The sequence below is a fragment of the Tursiops truncatus genome, chromosome 6 (genome assembly GCF_011762595.2).
Source record: "Tursiops truncatus isolate mTurTru1 chromosome 6, mTurTru1.mat.Y, whole genome shotgun sequence".
Classification (NCBI taxonomy): domain Eukaryota; kingdom Metazoa; phylum Chordata; class Mammalia; order Artiodactyla; family Delphinidae; genus Tursiops; species Tursiops truncatus.
In genome coordinates, this window is record NC_047039.1 from 65234249 (window position 1) to 65259276 (window position 25028).

The window sequence follows — 25028 nt, forward strand, 5'->3', positions numbered from 1 at the left end:
AATTATTTTTTAAATTATTTTTGGCTGCGTCGGGTCTTCATTGCTGCGCACGGGCTTTTCTCTAGTTGCGGCGAGCGGGGGCTACTCTTCGTTGCGGTGCGCGGGCTTCTCATTGCGGTGGCTTCTCTTGTTGTGGAGCACAGGCTCTAGGCGTGTGGGCTTCAGTACTTGTGGCACGTGGGCTCAGTAGTTGTAGCTCGCGGGCTCTAGAGCGCAGGCTCAGTAGTTGTGGCGCACGGGCTTAGCTACTCTGTGGCACGTGGGATCCTCCCAGACCAGGGCTTGAACCCATGTCCCCAGGCGGATTCTTAACCACTGCACCACCAGGGAAGTCCTATTCCAGGCTTTTTCTATGCTTAAACATGCACATGTAATTTTTACCCCAAAATGGCATCTATAGTCAGCTCCACAAACTACTTTTTTCCATATAATATACAGTGAATGTCTTAAATATACTTTTGCATCATTTTGCCTTCTGTGGCTGTACCATGTTATAGGTAACCAGCTGCTTTTGGTTCTCTAGCATGTTTCTAATTTCTTCTCAGTTACAGAGCGTTCTGATGTACATCTGAACAACTTTTAAAACGTAAAGACCACAGAACTTTCTTGGACTTGCCAACGTCAAATAGCTGGCATGTTAATTTCAATTCCATTTTGTCCATTCCTAAAGCATTCTTCTCCAACTCAGTTTTGAGTGATTTATTTGATGGTCATGTTTGGATCTCCAGTGTGTGACTGAAAAAAAAAAAAAAAAGAGCATAGTTCTCTGAAAATAATCTGTATTTCAATTTTTTTCATGAATCTAAGACAGCCTTTTCTTCATTTAATCCAAACTAGAGAGTTTTGATAATGTCGCTAGGAACATGTTGCTCTGAGGCCTTTATCTCCTCTACTAGACCTATCTGTAATTCAGGATTAGTGAGGTCTCCAGGAGGTCAGTTACTGCTGTTTTGTCATTTCAGTGGAAAAAAGCCTGGAGCATTTGGAGGTGAGAAGGGGTGCGGAGATTGCATGGGTGGGTGGGTGGTGATGGAGAAGGAGGCCAGGATTAGACAGATACCTGCCCTCACAGACTTAAGGTTCCCACCCATTTTCATCTTTCACAGCTATGGCAACATGAGATCTCACATTTTCTAGGGTAGTCAAGATAACAAATATTGCCTCCAGCTGCCCATTGAAATGTCTCAGAAATCTTGACATTAAAATTGGCATACTTCTGTTTCATCCATCTAGAAATGATATGAAAATCCTTCGTGATGTCATGTTTGTCAGTATTAGGGTTATAAAATATGGTCACCAAAGGTGTAGGTCTTAGGAGAAGGAATAATAGAGATGACTTACTCATTTTTGCAGTAAATGTCCAGTGAATACCTAGTATGCACCAGGCACTGTGCTAGGGGCCGGGGATACAAAGAGGGGTGGGCAAGTCTTTAAGCTGCTCTTGGTGGGGAACACACATAGAAATTAAAAATGGACAGTGCTTTGCTGAAATATAGACATATTTCCAAGATTCTATAGGAATACAGAGGAAGGAAATACAAAGGTGTTTACAAAAGAAGCAGGTCTTTAGCAAGTTGATATCCTCCAAGGGGAACATGAAGAGGGTCATGTAACATGTGCAAAGAACAGAGTGTATTCCAGCAATTTCCAGCCAACAAGAATTGCAGTGTTCATTTAAAACAAATAATTAATTCTTAAGTTTAAAAAAATTTTTTTTACTAATTTAATGTTTTCTTATTTCTCTATATTTCTGATTTTTAAAAAACCGAATTATTTGTTTATTCCTTTTTAGGAAGTTATGAAATCATTTGATCCTAAAAGAGTAAATGAAATGAACTTGACTTAATAAGGTGTTCTTGTAACTGCCTCCATCTCAATGACATTCTTTTTCTCCTGCCTTGGATTTAATAGCTTAGAAATTATGGCTGTAGATTCATAAGGAGATCGAAAGATAGAATAGACAAAGACTATGTAGATCAAATTATCTGAGAATTTTTTCATGCTCTTAGTAATATTCCAAAGTATGATCAAGGTCACTGTGCACGGTCTTAGCATTGGAAAAGCCCTGGGCTATACATTCTGAGATTTCAAATAAAGTGGATTTATAGTGGAAAGGAACCAGAGTGTTAGACTAAATAGATACATTGTAACAGAGCCATAATGATCTTATTTAGATATTTTCCACATTAAATAAGGCATGTAGTACTGCTCTGTTATTGTCATGATTTTTTAAAATAAATGAATTTGCATCCATGGTAGGTTTTTTTTTTTAATTCTCCATGGAGTACCACACGTGAATAAAATAATCTGTTGGAGCCCAGATTTGAATTAAGCTTCCTCAAAGTATAATGATTCCTTCATTAATTTTAATCTTGTTTTATAAGCAAGAATTTTTTTAAGTTTAGGAAGCCTAATTAACAACATTTTGGAGAGTGATAATTGGGGTGAATTTCTAGTATGGTTGTAACATTGTTCACTTGGTAAGTATTTCTTAAGCACCTACTCTAGGCCAGACACCAACCTTTCATTGACAATTTTATCTCAGTTTTCTAAAAGACACATTAATTCCCTTGCTTCATGGAGTTTATATTATAGTGAGAGGTAACACACCAAAAAAAAAAAAAAAAGAGGAGAGGGAGGGAGGGAAAGTGAGAGAGACAAACAGTGGAATCCTTGCCAATTACAATAAAGGTTAGGAAGGAAGTAAATGAGGGACTGAGATCTTGAATGATAGAGAAGCACCTGTTTTGTACAGGCTGGTCAGGGAGAAGCGTTACAGACCTGGAGTAGTGTGTGCAGAGCCCTTGAGCTAGAAAGAGCTTGGTGTGTTTGAGGAGTTGCAGTAAGGCTAGTGGGGCCGGAGCCTAGTGAGTAAGGGGAAAAACAGCATGAGATGAGGTTGAACAGCAGGGTAATCAGCAGATCTTACAGGGTCTTACAGGCCAAGGCCAGGAGTCTAGATTTTATTCTAAATGCAATGGGAAAGCATTAAAGGGTTTTACACAAGGGACTCACCTGAACAGATTTCCTCTTCATGATCATTCTTGCTTGTGGAGAATGGAAGCGGGGAAACCCATGGGGAAGCTGTTGTATTCATCTAGGCAAGAGATGCTGGTTAACAGGGACCCCAAGGGGTAGCAGTAGGATGGAGAGGGGAGGATGAAGAGGGGACCATGGTTGTGAGACATCAGCAGGACTTGGGGGGAGGGCGGGGGGAGGGGGAACAGCAGGCATGATTCCGAGTTTACTGACTGGAATAAAAAGGGGAGTGGAGTGACATTGAACGAGATGGGAGATTGGAAGAGACAGGAGTAGGGGTGTTTGAGTTCTGTTTAGGATGTATTACGTCTAATATACTGTGAGAAGCACCAAAGGGAGATGTCACTTGGACATGTAAGCCCAAAGCTAAGGAAAGTGACGCTCTAGCTAAAATTATATTTGAGATGACCACACTACCCATTAGAATGTTAGCTTGAATCAATTTTTTAAAAGTGCTGAGAGTGTGATTGATAATACTGAAACCCTCTCTCTAGTGCATATCCTTTGTTCATCAGTGACTCAGTTTAGGGCACACGCCAGTTGTGAAAATGAACGAAGTGATGACTCTTCTCTTATTCCAAACGCATGGCACACAAGACCTTCCCTGCAGAACCTTCCAGATTCATGCCAGACCCCTCCCCAACATGTACCTCTGTATTTCCACCATGACAAATAACTGGTAATTTCCAGAAGGCACCATGTTGTCCCACCTCTGTGGCTTTGCAAATGCTACTCCTGTGTCCTGCAAATACCCATTCCAGCTTTTTCTACCTTGCTCTCCACAAGTCATTTAAGATACAACTCAGGGGGCTTTCCTGGTTGGCGCAGTGGTTGAGAGTCCGCCTGCCGATGCTAGGGGACACGGGTTCGTACCCCGGTCCGGGAAGATCCCACATGCCGCGGAGCGGCTGGGCCCGTGAACCATGGCCACTGAGCCTGCGCGTCCGGAGCCTGTGCTCCGCAACGGGAGAGGCCACAGCAGTGAGAGGCCCGCGTACCGCAAAAAAACAAAAAAAGATACAACTCAGGTAGGAATCACTTCCTCAGAGGAGCCTTCCTGGAATCCGGGTAATGTGCCCCTTCCATGTGCTCCCCTGGGCAACCTGTATCCGCCCCATCTCGGTGCTGATTACACTGTTTTCTGACTGCCAGCTGGTCTTCCTGTTTCTTAGGCAAAATCTCTTAAACCCAGGCAAGAGGGGCCCTGTTCTTGAGGTGTTTAGGTGTAAGGATTCCAAGTGTCAGAATTTTTTTTTTTTTTTTTTTTTTTGCGGTACGTGGGCCTCTCACCGCTGTGGCCTCTCCGGTTGCGGAGCACAGGCTCCGGACGCGCAGGCTCAGTGGCCAAGGCTCACGGGGCCCAGCTGCTCCGCGGCATGTGGGATCCTCCCGGACCGGGGCACGAACCCTTGTCCCCTGCATCAGCAGGCAGACTCTCAACCACTGCGCCACCAGGGAAGCCCGTCAGAATATTTTGAGCTGTTGTCTCCACACCTATATCTCCTTCTTCAACCTCCCCTCGATTCCCAGACAGGAAACTTGACCCGAGTCCCTGGTGTCCGTGCCCATTCCCAGTGCTCCCAAGGCTCTCTCAGTTAGCACTTGCTGCTGCCACACAGGTAGGTGGTCCAGAGGTATTTTAGGCTGTCACTGTTCCTCTGCCTGCCTGCCTGCTGATAAGGTGAATTGAAATCATGTGTATGGGGGAGGGGGGCTTGCTGCCTTCCTTGAACCAAGACTCAGTCGTCCTGAGCTTCTGATGGAAACTCCCCACGTAGGGCTATTCAAGGGGAAACGACAAGCCTGGGCAGCAGAGAACTTGGAATTCCAGGGAGACTTAGTGGTATTAACACTAGGAAAAGGGCACGTATTTTTCCATGGATTGCTAATAATCAAAACAATGCTCGATCCTTCCTGGGTTGCATTCCTGAATTTAAACATCAGAGATTTATCCTTTTCCTTGATGTTAAGAGGGTATGTTTAGTACTGAGATACCAGCATGGTGGTGAGCTTTGAGGCAGCCTGCCAGGTGTGTGGGATTTGAAATAAATCCTAAAGCTGAAGATTGGGGATTTCACCCCCTATTTTCAAAGCCTTAGGAATTGAAATAGTTTAATAATAAGATGGAAAGTTACTCCTGTGAACTTAATACAGCACTTGAAAAGAAATCTTTGCCAGAGTGGACTGAGTCTCATTCAACGGATAAGTGAAAGTCTAGACAGTTTTCACTTAAAGGTAAGGTTACTTTGCAGCATAGATATACCCAGTAGGGTTTGAAGATGAACAGCTCGCTCCAAGAGAAGCCCAATCTCAGACTGAAGTTCACTCCTTAGAACGGCCGCTCCACAGGGTTGTCTTCTTTTGTTCTGTGACTCATGCTGTGTTGAATTCTGCTGGAATGAATGACGTAGGCTTGCCGCAGGGTATCACAGCCCAGTTCAGCCCCTGTGCCATAGAAGCAGTAAGGGGATGGAGAGCAAGGCAGTGTGTGAGCGTACCAGAAAGCAGATTAGAAGAGACGCCAAAGGAGCACGGTGGGCATCTCCAGGCGGTGAGATTGCTGGCCAGTTTTATTTTCTTTGTGATTCTCTATATTTGCCCAATATTTCTATAATAGATACGAGTTGCATTTATAGCCATATATATATATATATATATATTTTTTTTTTTTTTGCGTTACGCGGGCCTCTCACTGCTGTGGCCCCTCCCGCCACGGAGCACAGGCTCCGGACACGCAGGCTCAGGGGCCATGGCTCATGGGCCCAGCCGCTCCGCGGCGTGTGGGATCCTCCCGGACCAGGGCACGAACCCGTGTCCCCCGCATCGGCAGGCGGACTCTCAACCACTGCACCACCAGGGAAGCCCATGTAGCCATATTTTTTTAAGTGTTCAAAAAGAGATCCATTTGAAGAAAATGAGATGGGGGGAGGGATAAATTAGGAGTTAAGGATTAACAGATACACACTACTATATATAAAATAGATAAACAACAAGGACCTACTGTATAACACAGGGAACTATATTCAAGTTATTGTAATAACCTATAACGGAAAAGAATCTGAAAAGTAATTCATGTACACCCAAAACTAACACAGCATTGTAAATCAACTATACTTCAGTTGTGTGAAATAAACCTAAAACAGGGATGGAAGGAAGGAAAGAAGGAAGGAAGGGAGAGAGGGAGGGAGGGAGGGAGAAAGAGAACTCTTGTAGAAGTATTTGGGATGCAAAATCACCGTCCTAGTTTTTCATCTTGTTTCTCACTCTGAAAACTAAACATTCATTTATTATCCAATGCTAAAAAGAAGGAAGAAGAAAACATTTATGAAGCATTGACTTAACTGAAAATAAGTAAGGACTGAAAATAAGACTTCCTTTCTGTACTCAAGATAGCTTATCTAAGAAGTGTGGCAGACATTCTTATATGTACATTCATTACACTTTCAACTTTTAAGTCCGTGTGCCAAGCACTGTGCTAAGTTCTGTGATTTACAGAGAAATACACAGAGGTTATTGCCCTAAAAGGGCTGATAGTGTAGTGGAAAGAAAAGAAATTGAAACTGATAATTACAGTGTAATCAGTAAGTGTCACAGTAGGGGCAGGACCAGGGCACCATGGGAGCACAGAGAGGCACTGAGCCCTGACTTGGGAGGAGGAAGGGTGAATTCATAGAAGGAAACGATTGCCTTCGGTGCATCTTGAAGAATAAGAAACACCCAGCCGGGGAAGGGGTGGAGGAACAGTGGCATGTCAGGCTCTGGAGAGAGTGCAATGGAAGGAGGCAAGAGAGCACTATGGCTTCTGAGAACTGCAAATCATCCCATATGGCAGCAACCATGCTGGGGTGGGCAGCAAGGAGAGATGAATTGAAGAGGCCAGGTCATGAGAGGTCATGTGCTGTGCTAAAGACTTTGAGTTCCCCCCTGAAGCAGTGGGAAGCTACCACAGGATTTTGAAGAAGGAGAGTGACATAGACAGATTTGCATTATAGAAAGATTCTTCTAGCAATAGTGTGCCCCAGCAAGGCAGACTAATTAGGAGGCTGAGGCAGCAATCTGCGCAATAAATAAAGAAGTCTCAATTAAGAGAGTAACCGGGAAATGCGGAGAAAGAATCGAAGAACGTCAGGGAGATTGATTGAAAAGAATTTGATTGATGCGCTGTGGGATGAGGTTAAAAGAGGAGTCGGGATGACCCCTTGGTTTCTGGCTTGGACAACTAGATGGATGATGGCAGCATTCTCTGAGCGGGGACAAGTGTGATAAACTAGAATTTATAGTGCCCCTAAGATGCTATATAAGAACCCTGAAAGCAACTGAAAATATAGATCTGGAGCTCAAGAAAGAGATGTAGGCTCAAGAGTTATTGGGGACTATTCCAAGTAGGTGGCAGTTGAACCCCTGGGTAATGGAAGAGATTATGCAGAGGGAGTGAGAAGAAGAGAATAGAGAAGACCACGAGGAACAGGAATTTTAAGAGGCAGCCCAAGAAGAGGGAGCCTGCCAAAGAGACCAAGGTGTGTTCCGAGACGTAGGGGGAAAGTCAGCTATATCAGGAAGGGGAAAGCAGGTGTATGTGGAATCCTGGTTCAGGCTCACTCTCAAGCCTGCCATCCATGGAAGAAAGGGCAAAGAGCCAGTGACAAGTGGCAGAAATGCCCACACCAACTGAGTTTGCCTCTAACAAGTCTCCCTGGACATAAACGTCTGCCAACATTTCATTTGTAAAACGTCTGGCAATATAAGTTTTCTGTTTGTTTAACTGGGCGTATTGCCTCCCCCAAGCAAAATCAGGCTTCTGTTAGTAAAGACCGTAAGGAAAGGGATTTGGGGTAGGCAAACGACAGTGTTGGCCATGTGGGATAGCCAAGGGCGGAGGCACTGTCGATGGAGGAAGACTGGTCATCCATCAGTTCAACACAGATCTCAGAGCCCAGCGTGTGCAGGCTACTCCAAGGTCAATGCCGTGAAGAAGTCCAGAAAGGTGACGAATGAAACTTCATGGGTGAAGTAACCAGTAGCCAACTTGTGAAGTTGGGGTGGTTATGGGGGGTGGCTGGATTGCTGCTGCATCCGGAAGTGAAGGGGGAGGGGAGGAAGTCAAGGCAGGGAGCGAACACTAGTCTTCGGAGGATTTATCTTGAGCGTAAGGGGAGTGAGAAGGTTGCAACCAGAAGAGGGCGTCAGGATGAAAAAGGCGTGTGCGGGAGGAAGGGTCTCAGGAAGGGTACCAACATGCTCATATTCCCAAGGTAAAGGGGCAGATGAGAGAAAGCCGTTGAAGGTCCAGGTCAAAGGATAACTGATGGAGAGAGGGCTCCAGACTGGTGTGTGCGGGAGGGAACACAGAACATTCCTTAGCTGTGCATTAGAGAGGAGGAGAGAGCCCCGGACTAGAGAGAAGGTTGGGGACCAGCGTGTGAGAGTTCACAGGTGGGAAAGGCAGCAAATGAAGGGACCATTCATCCCTCTGTGAAGCAGGAGGCAAGGTGCAGAGATTGTCAGGCAGGGCACCTAAGGAAATAAGTGAAGTCTTAAAATAGGCAGTCTTCGTAGAGGGGTTAGGAGCCCTTCTTTGGAACTGGACAGTCTGTATGCTCACAGCCTGGTTCTGCCACTTGACTGTGTGAATTTGGATAAGCTATTTAACCTCTCTGCGCCTTAGTTTTCTCATCTGTAAAATGAGGGTAATAACAGAAGCCTGTTACTTGGAGTCGTTGAGAGAATTAAATGGCTTGATTAATGTACTTTTTTTTTTTTTTTTTTTTGGTGGTACGCGGGCCTCTCACTGTTGTGGCCTCTCCCGTTGCGGAGCACAGGCTCCGGACGCGCAGGCTCAGTGGCCATGGCTCAAGGGCCCAGCCGCTCCGCGGCATGTGGGATCTTCCCGGACCAGGGCACGAACCCGTGTCCCCTGCATCGGCAGGCGAACTCTCAACCACTGCGCCACCAGGGAAGCCCTTGATTAATGTACTTTTAACTGTGCCTGGCACAGAAAAAGTGCTCCGTATGTATTATCTGTAGTAATTACTATTAGCAGGACTGAGAGCAAATGCAGTCTGGGGTCACACAAACACCGAAATGTAAGCGGTCGATGGAGATTCTGCGAGCACAGCCAAGGAAGCACTGTGTTCTTCTAGGATAGAAGGTTAGAAGGAATCAAGGAAGTCCTCAGAGACGAAAGACACTGGACTGATGCACAGGTCACGGAGAACAAATACTGGGCTTAGGCAAGAGGCTGTGGAAGAGCATATGCTCTCCTGAGACTTGAGAGGGGGCAGGTGAGGCGCGGGGCGCGGTGTGTATGTGTAAAGGCTCCTCCCACCTCCAGGGAGGCAGAAATGCGCAGGCAGAGCAGAGCCGTGAGCCCAAGACTCTGCAGGGCCTTGAGTGCTGGGAGTCTGCCCCGTAGCCACGGGAAGTTTGGAAGCACAGCAGTGACAGGATCCGCTGTGGCTCCTGGTGCCCCTGCTGGTGCGAGTAGCTGAGGAGGCCGATGATAATAATAATGCTAAATTTATGGAGTGTGTGCTCTATGCCCGGGACACCGTGAATGCTTTGCATGTTGGTCACTCCTCGCAGATGCCCTGTGAGAGAGATACTGTCATTTCCCCCATTTCTCAGGTGCGGAGGCTGTACAGCTGGTGAAGCCGGGCAGTCTGACTCCATCCCGTTTCCATGACCACTTGGTTGTCACCACCTTGCCCATTAGGGCGTGACTCGGAGGAAAGGGTGGCAGGCGGAGGATGGGGTGAAGACCTCAGTTAAGCCTGTGGTAGCTTATTGATAGTGGATTTTCTGTCCTAGTCAAGGAGAGTTTGGCCATAAAGATGAGAACCTCCTGCAGAGAGCTCAGGGGAATGGTGGATGTGTTATGAAGCTACAGGACTCCCCCAGAAGCCAGCTGCTAGCTAGGGAGTGTGACTGGATTCCAGGGCTGGGTGTCGGCAGGCGGTAGTAATATCTCTGTCTGTCTGGAAACACAGAGCCTTGTCTGTGCACCATTCTCTAGTCTGATTAAATGGCGAGGTTCTCAGTTTCAGTGACTCTGGCTGGCTTCTGGCTCTCCCTGACCTGAGAAGTCCAAGACCAACCCCACTTGACCACTGAGTCCCTGCGTTGTGGGAAAGTTCTCGATATGGATATAACCCAGTGGATCAGCCTGGGCCTAGCGTGGCCCCTCGGTTCATCCTGAGGCTGGGATGGAGATGGGGAGGGTACCACAGGCGGGGAGACGGCTGCTCTTAGAGCTCCCATGATGGTCCACAATTAGCAAGGCTTGAAATATTAGTCACCCCGACTGGCCCCCAAATTCCCACAGACCCTGGCAGTGCCTGGGTTCTGACCGTGTTTGCATTGCCAGCACCACTCAGGGCTCTGTCCTTTCAGTGTCGAGCTCAACCTGGCCTTCAGGGCTCACCGTGACCCCTGCAGCAACTGCTGCGTTCACTCTTTCAATCCAGTCTTCCGTTCCCATTTCATCCTGTCTCCTTTTAAGCAATATTATTATTTTTAATATTATTGGCCACCTACTCAAATGCCTTCAGCAGGTGTTCTCTAGTTTTTCGTACCTGTGGTTGGCTCCCAAGGCCATCTAGCCCGGGACTAATCACTGTCTCCAACTTCATCCCCCGCTATTAGGTCAGGACGATCTTCCTCTCTCACCAGGAGTAGTTTTCCCAGATGCACCCACCGCTGTCACCTGACAGCTGCTCCATCCATTAGGACTGCCTACTCCAGACCCTGTCACCTCCTCTTCTCTGAACAACTCCTTTAGTCTTGATTCTCCAGTTAAATTGTTGGTTTCTTGAAAACAACTCTCTGTCACGATGTCTCAAACCTGAACACAGAACTTGGGAAATTTAATATTCAGGGACTAATAACTGATTTATGATCCCATGGCCTTGGGTTTTGGGGGTCAAGGTTTTTAATTTTTAATTGCATTTTTTAGAACATTCCATGTAAGCCCTCTGACTGTGATAATTGAATACCTGTTAGAAGCGAAGCCAAGTAAAAGGTATTAGCTCCTAATCCTGTTAAAGACTTGCCCATTATTTCTGTGCTTTTGTTTTGGCTTCTCTTTTAAGCACCTTGACAACAGGGACCATCTTACTCATTGTCATTTCCCCCCAAAGTACCTACCACAGAAGTGCTGGAATCAATGTTTGGGTAAATGAATACTCTTCCAGGTGAAAGTGTGTCATAAGTGGTCATCTCACCGCTGTTTTCCCTCTATCTAGACTTTTATATTTGTGCCTCGTTTGAAACTTCTCTTATTACTTGTTGACTATTAAGGTTATTAGCCTAGAACTCTAGAAAATTTTTCTCCTGCTCAGAGTCTCTTCTACTCTTCGGAGCGTTTGCCATTCCCTTGAGCAGTGCGTTTCTTTTAGGGTCCTATCTACCCCCATCTCTGTCCTTTCAGATTTCCCCTCAGACACTCAGCCCACAAACACTGGCCAAAAGAAAGTGCTTTGGGGTAAACTACTATCTGTCCCTTGTTTGGGGGGCATATAGGAGATCTGTGTTGCTGTGACTTTCTTTAAAGAAGATGAAATAAGCCCAGAAATACCCTGAACACTGCTGCAGGAGCAGAACCAAATCGATTTTGGTTATTTTGTTTGGACTACTTCTTTTTACCAGTCATGACTGCATTCATTCCCCTATGGTTTACACAATTATTATTATTGGAATAATTGAATAATTTCTGAGGCATATACTCTTGGGGGGAAAAAAGAGGAAAATAGGTTAGAAATAAAATGTGGAAAGGAGACATCATCTGGTAAATAAAAAATGAGAAAGTTTACAGTGTAGTAAGAATATAATGTTGTGAAGTCTACCCAATATCAAATGTCTAGTAAAACCGGGGAAAGAAAAAATGTAAGCATTATATAGAGGTAGAAAGTCCAACTATGTGCAATTCTTAGTGACGGTCCCAGATGTCTCTGGGAAGAGACAAAAAAGTGACAATGTTTGTGAAGTCTTCTTAGAGGCTTTTCCTTGTGCCAAATGGAAGCCCAGGTGTCATGACCATGTATGAATTTGCTCTCCTGACTTTTCAGCTCTTTCCCCAACCCTCTTACCCTACCCCTAAACACACACGAACACACAGTAGGTCTTTGTGTATTTAACATGAAAACCAGGGCAGGAGAAGATTGTACAATCATGGTGTTTTCCTGAAAGGCTGTGAGTTGCACTGGTCTGAAACCAACACACCCGCCACAGTTGTTTCCATGGGCTACTTTCTTCTGTCTAATGTTTGCAGTGAAGCCTTGGTTTGAAAAGACGTATGAATTCTTTTAGCACAACCTTTGCTGGGAAAATGAATTACGAGTGGTTCATTTTATGCTGAGCCTTTTGTCATCGCCATTTATAGCTATTCTGTTTATTCACTTGGTGAGAGCCATTCTGAGAGTTGATGAGTGTGTTTCGTGAGAGACTATAAGAGCCCTGCAATTTGTTTTGATTGGTCTCCATTTGGATTCATAGCGAGCAGGTGCCACCGTTTGGAATTGGTTTTGGCAGCAGCTTGGTTATATAAATATTAGATACATGAAACGAAACCTCATTTAAATTATTTTCATCAGTAGGAATAGGGGAGCATTACGCTGAATATAAGAGCACCACGGTTTTATTTTTACAGCTTCTGAGCTTACGAATGTGTAACATACCATATGTCTGAACATATGTGTGTATAGGTGGCCTCCTTTGTGCAGATACTCAACATGCAGATCTTTTGCATTTCTTTGAGAGTTTATGCAAATATTCTAAAGAAAGAAATATGAGCCTATGATTTCTTAATAAAACAGAAAATTTTTCCCATTTGAAAAATATAGGCATTTCTACTTTGGAAAATCTGTCAAGGATGGTTTTCAGTTTGGTGTATTCTCGTTGCTTATATTTAAGCCTTGGAAAATAACCTATCACATTTTTAAGCCTTTGGTTTTTCCTGTCCTGTTGTTGTTGTTTGTTGCCAAAGCCACATTAGAAGAGTACCAAACCCCTTCCAAGTGCACGGGAAGGACTACAATACTTCTTACCTCCCCAGCAAAACTACTTACGAGGCTGACATTTTCCTAAGAATGACTTTCTAGGTTTTCATGAAAACCATATACATTTTTTACAGATTTATTTTTATTTAGGCAAGGGACTGAACAGGGGTTTGTGACCATAGGTAGAAAGAGCAATCTGGATGTCTGTCTGTAACCCTATAAGTAACATCCTAAGCCTGCTTCTGGGTATATTCTTAAAATGCCAGATTCAAGATCTCAGAGAACACGCCGGAACATGTGTTAAATATGCTTCGTCCTGCTGGGGCTTTCTTTAAGCTGCCATGGCACCTGGCATCTTCCTCACCCTCTACGTCTCAACCTTGTGTCCCCCCAGAAACTGCTCAGTTTCAGTGTTCCTCATAAATGAAGCTTTCCATGGTCCCTACAGGCTGACTTGGGCAGCTCTTTCTCCAAGAACCCTAGTAAAGCACGTGGCATGTTGTATTGTACCTGTCCCCATGTCTGTCTCTTCTGCTGATGTGACTTCTTTGAGGGCGAGAATCTGTTTCTGTCTTTATGGCTCCAGGGCCAAGCTCATAGCCTGACATGTACTGTTCAATGATGTTGATGAATGCATGAAAAAGTGAATTAGTTTTCTGGCAGATAACATGAACTCAGAAGAGCATAATTTAAACAGAAATGATTAACATTAACAGGCAGACACGACCAAGGCCCAAATTGTGTTTTAATTGCTTTCTCTATTGGGAAATGATCTAGGAAAGGTTACCATAGATAGCCTGAATGGCGTGAAAACACTTGAATTTGGCTAACTTGTGGAAGATCAATTCCCATAGGGCAGGTTGTACTCATGATGATCAAATGATGAGTGAGTCTCCTCATTCCGAAGAGGATCTGAGGGGAGGCTCTACCCAAGAAAGTTGGCGATGGCTCCAAACCAGAAGCGCCATGTAACAGAGTCAGCAGGATTCGTGATAGAAAAGAAGTGGATAGGACCCAAGGTCATAGAGAATCAGTAGAAGAGATGGACCGAAAACCAAAGCCTTCAGAGGCCTCTTGCACTGTTCTTCCCATTAGTCCTTGTTGCGTTGCTTCATTGGTGTTTAATGAAGGGGTTGTTTTTATGGGAAGATCGGTAAGGACTCATGGCTAGTGCCCCTCGCCTCTTGTATCTATAGGTTGGCCTACTTAGTTGGGTAATTTGATAATTAGTCATTTCCCCCCTCATTTGGCCTTGCATGAGGAGCAAACTCATCTGTGGCAAATTAAAATACTGACTTCGATGGCCCTAGCTGGGAAATTAGAGGTTGAAAGGGTTGCATCTGACTAACTCGAATATGGCCTCCAAGTATAATATATCTAAAACCTTCGGTAACTGTAGAGCTTTTGCTTTTGTTTTTGTTTTTAACACCTTTATTGGAGTATAATTGCTTTACAATGGTGTGTTAGTTTCTGCTTTATAACAAGGTGAATCAGCTATACATATACATACATCCCCATATCTCCTCCCTCTTGCGTCTCCCTCCCACCCTCCCTATCCCACCCCTCTAGGTGGTCACAAAGCACCGAGCTGATCTCCCTGTGCTATGCGGCTACTTCCCACTAGCTATCTATTTTACATTTGGTAGTGTATATATGTCCATGCCACTCTCTCACTTCATCCCAGCTTACCCTTCCCCCTCCCCATGTCCTCAAGTCCATTCTTTAACTGTAGAGTTTCAAAAAGCTCCCCTACCACCTTGTAAACTCAGAAATGCCCTCCAGGTTGAGACTCATTGATGTCGAACAAGTTTTACAGGAAATAATTATGTAAGTTAATATTGTCAGCTAACCTCCTGATTGCCTTTACAAAATTGAAAAATGTAATGCAATATTTAGTAGACAGCCTTCCAACATTTTGTCAAATAACTAGGAGGGAGAGTGTGGTATGGTAGAATGAGCAGTAGATTTGAAGTCAGACAGCTCTGGATCAAGTCTCAACCCCACCACCTCTTGACTTGACCCCAGGCAAATTGTCCCAAGTCACAGCCTCACTCCTACGCTTAATGAAGAGGCTGCAGTAGACCCTCGCTACTTTGTAGTGATCTATTTAAGCTCTTTGGAAATCCCCAGAGTCATAAAAATAGAAAAGTTTGTACCAGCTCCTAGCCTGCCTCCCAATCCACATTTTCATTGGGAACCATGTATCTTGTGCATATCATTAGCTCATATCTGCTTTCCCACATTCATATTTTTATCTCATTTTTGTATCTCATTCTGTAGCCCATCACTGGCCTGTTTGTCTCAAAGCCATTCCTCACTCTTCTCCTGTTCTGTGTCACAGGGCAGGCATTCCTAGAGGATACATTTCTCGGGCTCCCTGTGTCACATGGTTTTCAGTAGGCTGGCCCATGGGAGCCATAGACAGGGATTGCTGGGTAGAGGGGCTGAGGGAGAATCTAGAGTGTATCCCCCTCTCTGTGCCCTGGGTAGTATCCGCAACAGTGACTGTCTTCACCATGCCTCCAAATATACCCCCTCCTTCTGTAGTTCCAACCTCTTCCAGTTCACCCTCGCCATGATGTTCCGCAGATCCCTCCGACTTTTGAGGTCTGGTAACACCCCTTCCCTTGGTGTGCCTCTAGCCCTTGGGGTGCCAATGTTAGTCTCTGCATTTCATCACCATCTTTTGCTTAGCTTTTTAACTCACCCGTCACTTTTATAACTAATTCCATGTCTTAAATTCTCTTTCTTTAACATACCCAGAATAGGTTCTGTGTTCCCTCCTGGACCCTAACATCTCTCTTGAAGTGATAAAACATATTTATTGCCTCTACTGCTTAGAGTAGCTTAGATGAACCCAAGGCCTTGAAGCATACTGAAAAAACTGGTTCCCCAGACCCACCATGCAGAGACAGTGATTTAGTTGTTTTGGTGCATGGCCTGAGAACCTGAATTTTCAGAAAGCTCCCCAGGGGTTCTGATGCTCAGCATTGGTAAAGACAACAGCAAACCAGGCTGAGATGGAGGGATTTGGGAGTTGCTATATTTCTTCACCAGTAAGGGCTTCACTTCTACAAACCAGCCTCACAGCGAGAGCCTCAGCAAAATTAAAAATGACTGCGTCCCATGGATATTATAGAACAGTCAGTTACAAGTGTCAGAATCACACAAGCTAAATGGAAGAATGCCAAAGGATTCGTTGCAGGATTAAATGAAATCTTTTTTGTGACAGCGTCTCACACATAGTTGTTGCTCAATAAATGAGTCTTTCCTTCCCTGCAGTTGAATGAAAGCATAGAAAGGTAGCAGGCTCTGAAATAGTATAAATTATTTATTCCTTATGCTAACAAAATCCAGATACCAAATACCAGAAAGGATAGATAAGCCATCATCAAGTCAAAAACATTTTCATTGCTTGGCATGTATTATTGTTAGCTGAGCTGGTGTTTCAACAGTCTAATCATATGACACTATTAATTGGCTCTGTTTAATGTCAGAAATAATTTAAGGAAATAAGTTCTAACAGGGAGTCTCGTGTCAGATTACATATGAACACATCTGCTAAGGAGACCTGAGTCTTATGATTATGCCCTTACTTGGCCATTAGAATTTCTGCATTCCAGGCTCTTGCCAGAGACTATAATTTTGAGTGGTCCCCTGTCCAGTTCTTATCAAAAGGTTGGTCACGAGAAATAATTTTCAGAGAGCACTGCCTGAAGGATATGAAGTCTGTTTGTTCCTCAGCTAGAGAGCCTACATATTATTCATGGTTTAAGTCATCAGATCTCCGTGTAACAGCTTCTTGTCAGTTTCCCTTTGCTGGGCAGGATTGATGAAAAAAGACACATCTGTCCTTATGGAATTTTTGAACTATGTGTTCAAAGGGAAAACTCTCATAGGTTTCTAGACAGAGAAAACCAATAAGTTACCAAGACAGAAGCATCAGACTAGTGTGAAACTACTCACCTGTAAGCCAGGAAGCAAGAAGACAGCAGTGACATAGCAATAGGGAGATGAAAGAAAGGTCTGGGAGCCAAGAATCCAAGAGATCTAGTTATACATGGGGACAAAGGAAAGACATTTCTGGACATGGAATGACACAGAGCAGACCATCCATGCGCCACTTCTTAGGAACTACTTGAGAAGTTGTTCCAACTGAATGAAAATTGAATCAGAACAAAGGTGTTCGGATAGGAGGAGATGAAGAGTCAGAGAAACAATGATGAGCAATGAACCTTGTAAAACTTGTGATCAAGTCAAATAAATGTTAATAATATGACTGTGAGCTATAAATTGTTCATTAAGAAGAGCTGTGTCGGGCTTCCCTGGTGGCGCAGTGGTTGAGAGTCCGCCTACCGATGCAGGGGACACGGGTTCGTGCCCCGGTCCGGGAAGATCCCATATGCCATGGAGCAGCTAGGCCCGTGAGCCATGGCCGCTGAGCCTGCGCGTCCGGAGCCTGTGCTCCGCAACGGGAGAGGCCACAACAGTGAGAGGCCCGCGTACTGCAAAAAAAAAAGAAGAGCTGTGTCAACTAAGAGGAGCTAGTTAGTGGTTCAAAATGGAGCAGTCATTGAGAGAGTAAAAATATTCCATATATCTCCTCTTGCGGGGGAGGAAGAGAACAGATGTCATGGGTTGGGCTCTCTAGAAGCAGGCACTGGGACAGAGTTTTGGGTGCAAGATGTTTTCAGGGGTCAAAAAAACATATTGAAGTCCTAACCCCCAGTACCTGTGAAACATGACTTCATTTGGAAATAGAGTCTTTGCAGATGTAATGAAGTTAAGATGAGGTCATTGGGCGGGTCCCAATCCAATAGGACTGGTGTCCGTATAAGAAGAGGAAAATGCCACGTGAAGGCAGACAACAGAGGCACAGACTGGAGTGATGCAGCTGCATGCAAAGGAACGCTCAGGATGAACGGCCACCACCATGCAGCTAGGAGGAGGAAAGGAAGGATGCAGTCCAGAGCCTGGGTGGAGCAGGGCCCTGCTGACACCTTGATTTTGGACTTTCAGCCTCCATAACTGTGAGAGGATGAATTTCCGTCGTTTTAAGCCACACAGTTTGGAGAGTGATACAACCTGCGAAAGGAGGAGGGGGGAAGCATGGTCAGGCAAGCAGAGGAAGAAGTCAGACTTCCATGTAGGACCCACAAAGCCGGGGCCAACTCAGTGGGGAGCTGCCCCATCGTTCAGTCACAGGCTGTGTGCAGCCCCAGCAAGGCCAGGGCCTGCGAGAGGAGGCTCCCTGCAGAGGCAGACCCTGAAAGGGCTGGCAGCCGGAGGCGTCTGCTGACCACACTCTTAGTGGTGAGCAGCCTGCCCTCCTTGAGGGGAGATCTGGGTGGCACAGGTCTGCGTCTAGCACAATAGACCATAGGAAAAATGCCTGGGTAGTGGGATGGCATAAAGTCATTTTATTATTATTATTTTTTTACTAGAAATACATAGACTCTTAATGGTTTAAAAATAGATAATTATGAGCAAAATATATGTGGAATAAAAAATTTCAATTAATGGGAAAAAATAGAATTGTAAATTTTATTAACCCAGCAAGAAAGGAATAGATAAAAATAAATGCAGGAACCATAACTATAATTAATAGTAAACAAATATGATGCAAGTAAACCAAATATAATCTAATCACAATAGATGTGAATTTGTTAAGTCCCCTTTCAAATGACAAAGACTCTTAGATTGGTTAAAAAAAAATCCAGTTTTAAGCTGTTTGTCAGGAACACAGCTGAAACCAAATGACAATAACTAAAAAAGCTGAAGATAAAAAATGGACAAGAAGATGCCAAGCATGTGCAAATAAAAGGGAGGAAGTGAGGATATTAGCATCAAGATGGAATCCAAGACCAAAATTATTAAATAAGAAAAAGAGATACTTTTGCAGATAAAGAGTACAATTTGCAAGGACACTATTATACATACATATATCCTTTGTACACGGCCAGCATAGTTACGGAAATTTTAAGGCAAAAAATAAAAAGTAGAAATACAGGAGAATATGATTAACCTATAACCATATCAGAGAATTTTACTGTATTTTTTCATAATTTGACAAAGTAGACAATGTTATAAGGTGGCAATAATATAGTGTTTTTCTACCCTAGAAACAGGGCACAGGCACGTTTTTCTCTTGTGTCTACGTAACATTTAAAAAAATTGTTTCTATGGCCATAGGAAAAAACTTGAACTTGAGTGGGAGGGGAAATTTTACTTATCCCATATTTTGATCCCAGTGCAATAAGCAAGAATATAGCAATGAATGAAAAGATTAATAATTAAAATATAAATACTTAACGTTAAGAAACTCTTATAGATGATTCCTGGATCAAATTGAAAATCAAGTCCAAAATTACAAATTATTTGGAAATTAAACAGAATACTTCACATCAAAATTTATGAGGAAATCATTAATATATTCAGGAATACTTTGTAGCCTAAGTGATTTTAACACTATCTTTTTAAAAGAGTGAAAATAAACTAAGTAGTGCATCTAAGAAATTCTTTAAAGCCCAAAGAAAGAAAATATTAAAAGCTAAAATTAATGGAAATGGCCACAAAAACAAATAATAGAAAAGGGAAGTCTGACTAACAAAAATACATATTTATAACATATATATGCAACATATAATACATATACATTTTATGTCTACACACACACACACACATATACATATGCATACATGCACACACACACACCCCATCAAGAATAAGGAAAAAGACATTACCTGGATCCCAAAAGAATCGAAAGACTTCAGTAGCAAAATATTATGTGTTAACTTTATGACAATAAATTTAAAAATCTAAAGGAAATCGATGGCTTTCTAACAATTAAATTATGAAAATTTGATTCAAAGAAAGGTTATAAATTCCAAGAAATGAATAATCCCCAAAAACTAAGTGCATATAAAAAGCCATCCAATTTTATGAAAAGTATTAATTTTTTACTACCCAAACCTGGTAAAGATGGGAGAAAAATCATTCAATTTCAATTATGAAAATATCCTTTTAAAAATGGTAGCAAATCAAATCTAAGTTAGGGTTTTTCTAGAAAGATATAATTTTTCATTGTGAAATTTCTCAATGTTATATTTGGCACAGTAGAATAAGGAAGAACAATTATGATTATATCAACTGATGCTGAAAATGCATTTGATATAATTCAGTAGACGTTCCTAATAAAGAGTAAAGTAGAACATAGCAGAAAGAAGCTACTATGCTACCAAACAAACAAGACCATTATAGAGGATGGTGACTACTGTAGGATTATAATATAAATATCAAGCACTACTACTATTACTCAACTGCTATTATTCAACATTTATTTGGAAGTTCATTGAATGTAATAGGAAAAGAAATAGAAGTACGATGTATAAATATTGCAGGTAGTGTGATTGAGACTCTGCCTAAAATCTTTTAAAATTCTGTAAGAGGATTTGATTAAATGACTGGGTGAAAGACAATAGATGAAACCCAATCATTTTCTTTCTATGAGTTAATAACCAGTTAGAAATGCAAATAGAAAAATCCCTATTTAAAAGCATGACAAACTAAAGTATCTGGGAATGAATTTAGTAAGACATAAGACGAAAACAAAAAATATGGTTGTAGTAAAAGATATAAAATAACATTTGAAGAAATAGAGAACTATACCATGATTTGAATAAGGAAACTTAAAATTCCAAAGATATTAATGCTTCCCAAAGTAGTATATAACTTTAATATAATTCTAGTCAGAATTCCAACTTGGCAGGGGGCTGGTGGGGTGGGCGTGTTTTCAGGTTAAGCAATGTGCTTTTCAAGTCCATATAAAAATATAAACTTGGAAGAAAAATAGTGTGGGGAACTTGTAGCAGCAGCATGTTACTGCATTTAAGACAACATATTAGCTTAGAAATCAACAAGTAAGTCTTTGGAACAGAGAGCCTAGAAATATATTGAGGTATACAGGAAAACTTAATATTTGCTAAAGGAGGCATGAAGGCATGTCCTTCCAGTAAGAAGATAGATTATAAAGTAAATGATGTTGGGGCAATTAGCTACCCATCTGGGAGACGATGAGGTTAGATTCCATTTGAAGCAAAGATCTAATGCTAAAAATGAGCTATAAAGGTATTTGAAGAAAATACAGGAGAATACATGTAGTGTAACATCAGGCTTGGGAGAACTCTCCCAAGTAAGACAGTAAATCCACAGTCCATCTAGGAAAAATTAGTAGATTTGACTATGTAAATATTTTAAATGTCTACCTGACAAGGCACCATAAACAGAGCCAAAAGATGAACAATAGCTTGCAGCTCATATGACACAGTTAATGTTTAATATACCAGGAGATCTTACAGATTGATTATAAAAGAAAAAAAGATAAACAGCACAGTATAAAAATAAGCAAAAGGAAATGAACTGAAAATGTAAATCACCAGTAAAGCTGTGAAGAGGATAGGCCCCGTTAGTGGTAAGAGACAGTGAATTAAAATGACTGAGGTGTCATTCTCTGCCCATTAGATTGGCAAACATTTTAAAGATGGCAAACATCCAGTGCTGATTAGTATGTCATTAAGCAGGTACTCATTATGCACTGTGGGACTCATTGCTTCACCCTTTTTACAGAAAAGAATGTAACAAAGGTCCTTCAAATACTTAATGCACTTATCAACTTTGGATCAATTTCCAGGATTCTTTCCCACAGAAATAAAAGTACTAGAACATTAGAGATGTTTATGTAAGTCTGTTTATTCCTTCTCTGGTTACAGTAGCCAAACCTGGAAACTGTCTGCATGTTTGTCCAGGAGGGAGTGATTGCTTAAATGATGGTGTATCCATTTTGTGGAATATGGTACAATTATTTTTTTTAAAGGTTACACCATAGGATTCCATTTGTAACATTTTTTTTTTTTTTGGTTGTGCCGGGTCTTAGTTGCGGCAGGCAGGCTCCTCCTAGTTGTGGCTCGTGGGCTTCTTAGTTGCAGCTCGCTGACTCCTTAGTTGTGGCATGCGAACTCTTAGCTGCGGGATGCAAGCGAGATCTAGTTCCCTGATCAGGGATTGAACCCAGGCCCTCTGCATTGGGAGCGTGGAGTCTTAACCACTGCGCCACCAGGGAAGTCCTGATACAGTTATTTTTAAGTGAGAGAGATATATAATATAGATTTGAAAAATATCTTTAAAATGCTGATAGAAGTGGCTGAAATAAGTGTGTGCATGTGTGTGTGTAAGCATAGGGAAGATTTTGGAAGGATAGTCAACAAACTGTTACCATTGGTTATCTCATTGGGGAGATACTGATGGGACCTTATTCATTTTTACTTTAAACTGTATTTTTAAAATTGGGTACCATAAGCAAGTATCTCTTTTGTATAAAAACATAATTATAGGGCAAAAAGGTTTGTTGAACTGTCTTTGAAGTTGTGTTATTGAACCAACCTTCATGAAAATCACAGTTGATTTATCACAGGGATAATATTGCAAAATTATCCACACATCACGTGGGGTCTCTTTTTTGAAGACCCACAGGAGAAACTTCCACTGCAGCCTCAATCCCCAATGTGGTTCATTTGAGCAACTGACTTGTTTTTATCTTATGAACATTGGGCATTTATGTAACTGATTATTTCTTCCTCTGCTGTGACCACTAGGAATCTCAGAGTCAAACTGGAGACTGACCAGGGTATCCAACAACTATACAGGATTACACGGCTCACATTCTGTGCACAGCCCATACTGCTGGCACCATCTTGTTCCTCACCTTTATCTTCCCTTTATTTATACACACATTTCTTTATTTTAGTTTTAACTGATTGCATTGTGTGTATCCCTATAGCCACCTCTGATCTCTTCTGGGAGATGACGTAGAGGTATGAATAAATAATGAATAGTGATTTCTATTTTAACAGGAACCTGGGGAGGAAAACAGTCTCAACAATGAATAGGCCACTCATCACGACCAATTACAGATGACTTGCCATTTCATTGACAAAGGTAAGGCAGTACCGTCTATATTTTTAATTAATTCCAACGGACTCATTATAAGCCCTTACTCTTTTGTTTTATATTCACAAATACTCTAAATCATGTATCTAGTTCATGGCCTTTAACTTTGACATTATCAAATTGAAAACAAACAGCAAGCAAATAGAAACAGGAAATGTTGTGGATGTTGGCATGCCAAAAGGGGCAGAACCCAGGAGATGTGGTCTCTGCTATTAATTACTGTGTATGGTTAAATACTTGACTAGCATTAGTGTTTTCCTTATTTCTAAATGTAGCAGTGCTCACTGCAGCATACTTGGAGAATATAGCAAAATATTAACATGATAACGCAAAGCATTCACAATCCCACCGTCTGTAGATAATTACCAGTACTTCTGTGAATTTCTTTCCTCCTTCCTTTTTGCATATGTAGAAATATATATGATTATAATGTTTTTTAAAGCAATGTTTTTAATCCATACTTACCTTGGCTTCCATAGTTGTAAATGATGTACCTTAACGAGTGCAGAACATAGCAAGTCTAGGAAGAGACAGTAATTGTCACTGTGACCATTTTAATAGCCATTTGCAGTTGACCAGAGCATCCCCAAGCATCTCATTTGCCTCTCCTACATGGACGTCCTGGTGAATAAGTCCGTGTGACCTTTGTTAAACAGAGACAAACAAACAAAACCCTTTGAATCCAGGTGATGTCTCATGGTCTGCTTTTAACATTATTATCTGCTTTGTGCTGCCTAAAGGGAATTGTTTTTTTTTTTTTAATATATTAAGTTTACCCACTTCTTTTCTACTGTCTAGTCAGGAATGATTTACAAAGTAATAAAAAAAGACTCATCATCCGTCCTTCATTCATGCCAATTTGTCAACCCCTCATTAAGACTGTATTTTCAAGCCCTTTCAGCATTGCTCTTGAAGTTTTTCGGTTTTAAAAGCTGCAAAGGCTTAGAAGTGAAATTACTGAAATGGCATTCTTTAGGGAAGTCTTCATTCTGTGGGCCCTATCAAACAGTTGAAGATTAAGGAAAATCCTACTCTTATTAGTGGTAGTACATACTAAATTGCACAAACATACTCTAATACGGAAATAGGGATCAAATATCAGATAACTCCTTATATATTCTTATAGTGATTATGTAATTTGAGTTTTCCAGGGGAATGATACAGGGTTGGGTTTGGTTTTTACCCTGAGCCTGATATTGTAAAACCTTTCAAATATTCCAATTCCACTAATATATTATTCAAAACTCATATTATGAAGTAACTAGAAAAATCAACTATTCTTTAAATAAATTAAGCAGATACAGTGTGGGAAGCAGTAGTGTATGAAACATCTGTCCTTGAAAACTTCATATTCAAATATGGACAGATTGAATGGAGACAAATGGAACTGAAAGTTTATCTAAGAGAATGCTTGGATTGGTGGGCAGTCATAGGTCTGGTGAGGTTGGCTTGCCATGGTCCGTTCTTTCATTTTCTTGGGTGGTTTTTAGTCACATCCAGTTCATGGCAGTCATTTAGTTCCAGTACAGAGAAATGGCTGGCAGATCCTTAGGTTTAGTGCATACTATGTTTATTGAAAGCCCAAGATTTAAAATGTGCTTCAAAGGCTTATGAGAAAGTCAGAAGTTTTCTCCTCCATGGTGTATAGAATGCTGTTCATTGCAATTTAAGATAAGACCCTTAAACATCATGGCACGCTGAGTTATGTAGTTATCCTTGTTTACCACATAGGTAACTGGTTTTAAGAAATCAGATGAATTAGAAAATGTAAAAACCTTATTATTAAAAGATGAGAGGAGCACATGTTTAAACATCTGATACCTCCCAATGAAAAATAAAATTTTATCTAAAAGCATTGGAAGAAATCACAAAAATAGTCAATAGTTTTAAGTATGAAAAATGTAAAACTTCTCCATGTCATAATTATAAAACAAAGTAAAAGACAGCAGCATGGAAGATACTAATAATGTGCTTGTGAACAGATTAATAACC

General features: G+C 42.0%; 1 protein-coding gene across 9 annotated transcripts in view; it reads left to right on the forward strand.

The window, feature by feature from the left end:
* Positions 1–25028, forward strand: part of PIP5K1B (phosphatidylinositol-4-phosphate 5-kinase type 1 beta) — a 330062-nt gene that overhangs the window by 84591 nt on the left and 220443 nt on the right. For 8 of the 9 annotated variants that reach the window (XM_073806188.1, XM_019934739.3, XM_073806189.1 and 5 more), the window contains one exon: positions 22940–23024. Coding sequence is in view for 1 of the 9 variants with exons in the window: in XM_073806189.1 (XP_073662290.1) it covers positions 23000–23024 (25 nt within the window). In the remaining 8 variants the exon portion in view is untranslated. Of the gene's footprint in view, positions 1–22939; positions 23025–25028 lie in introns of those variants that run through there. The other variant, XM_073806187.1, reaches the window with a different exon arrangement.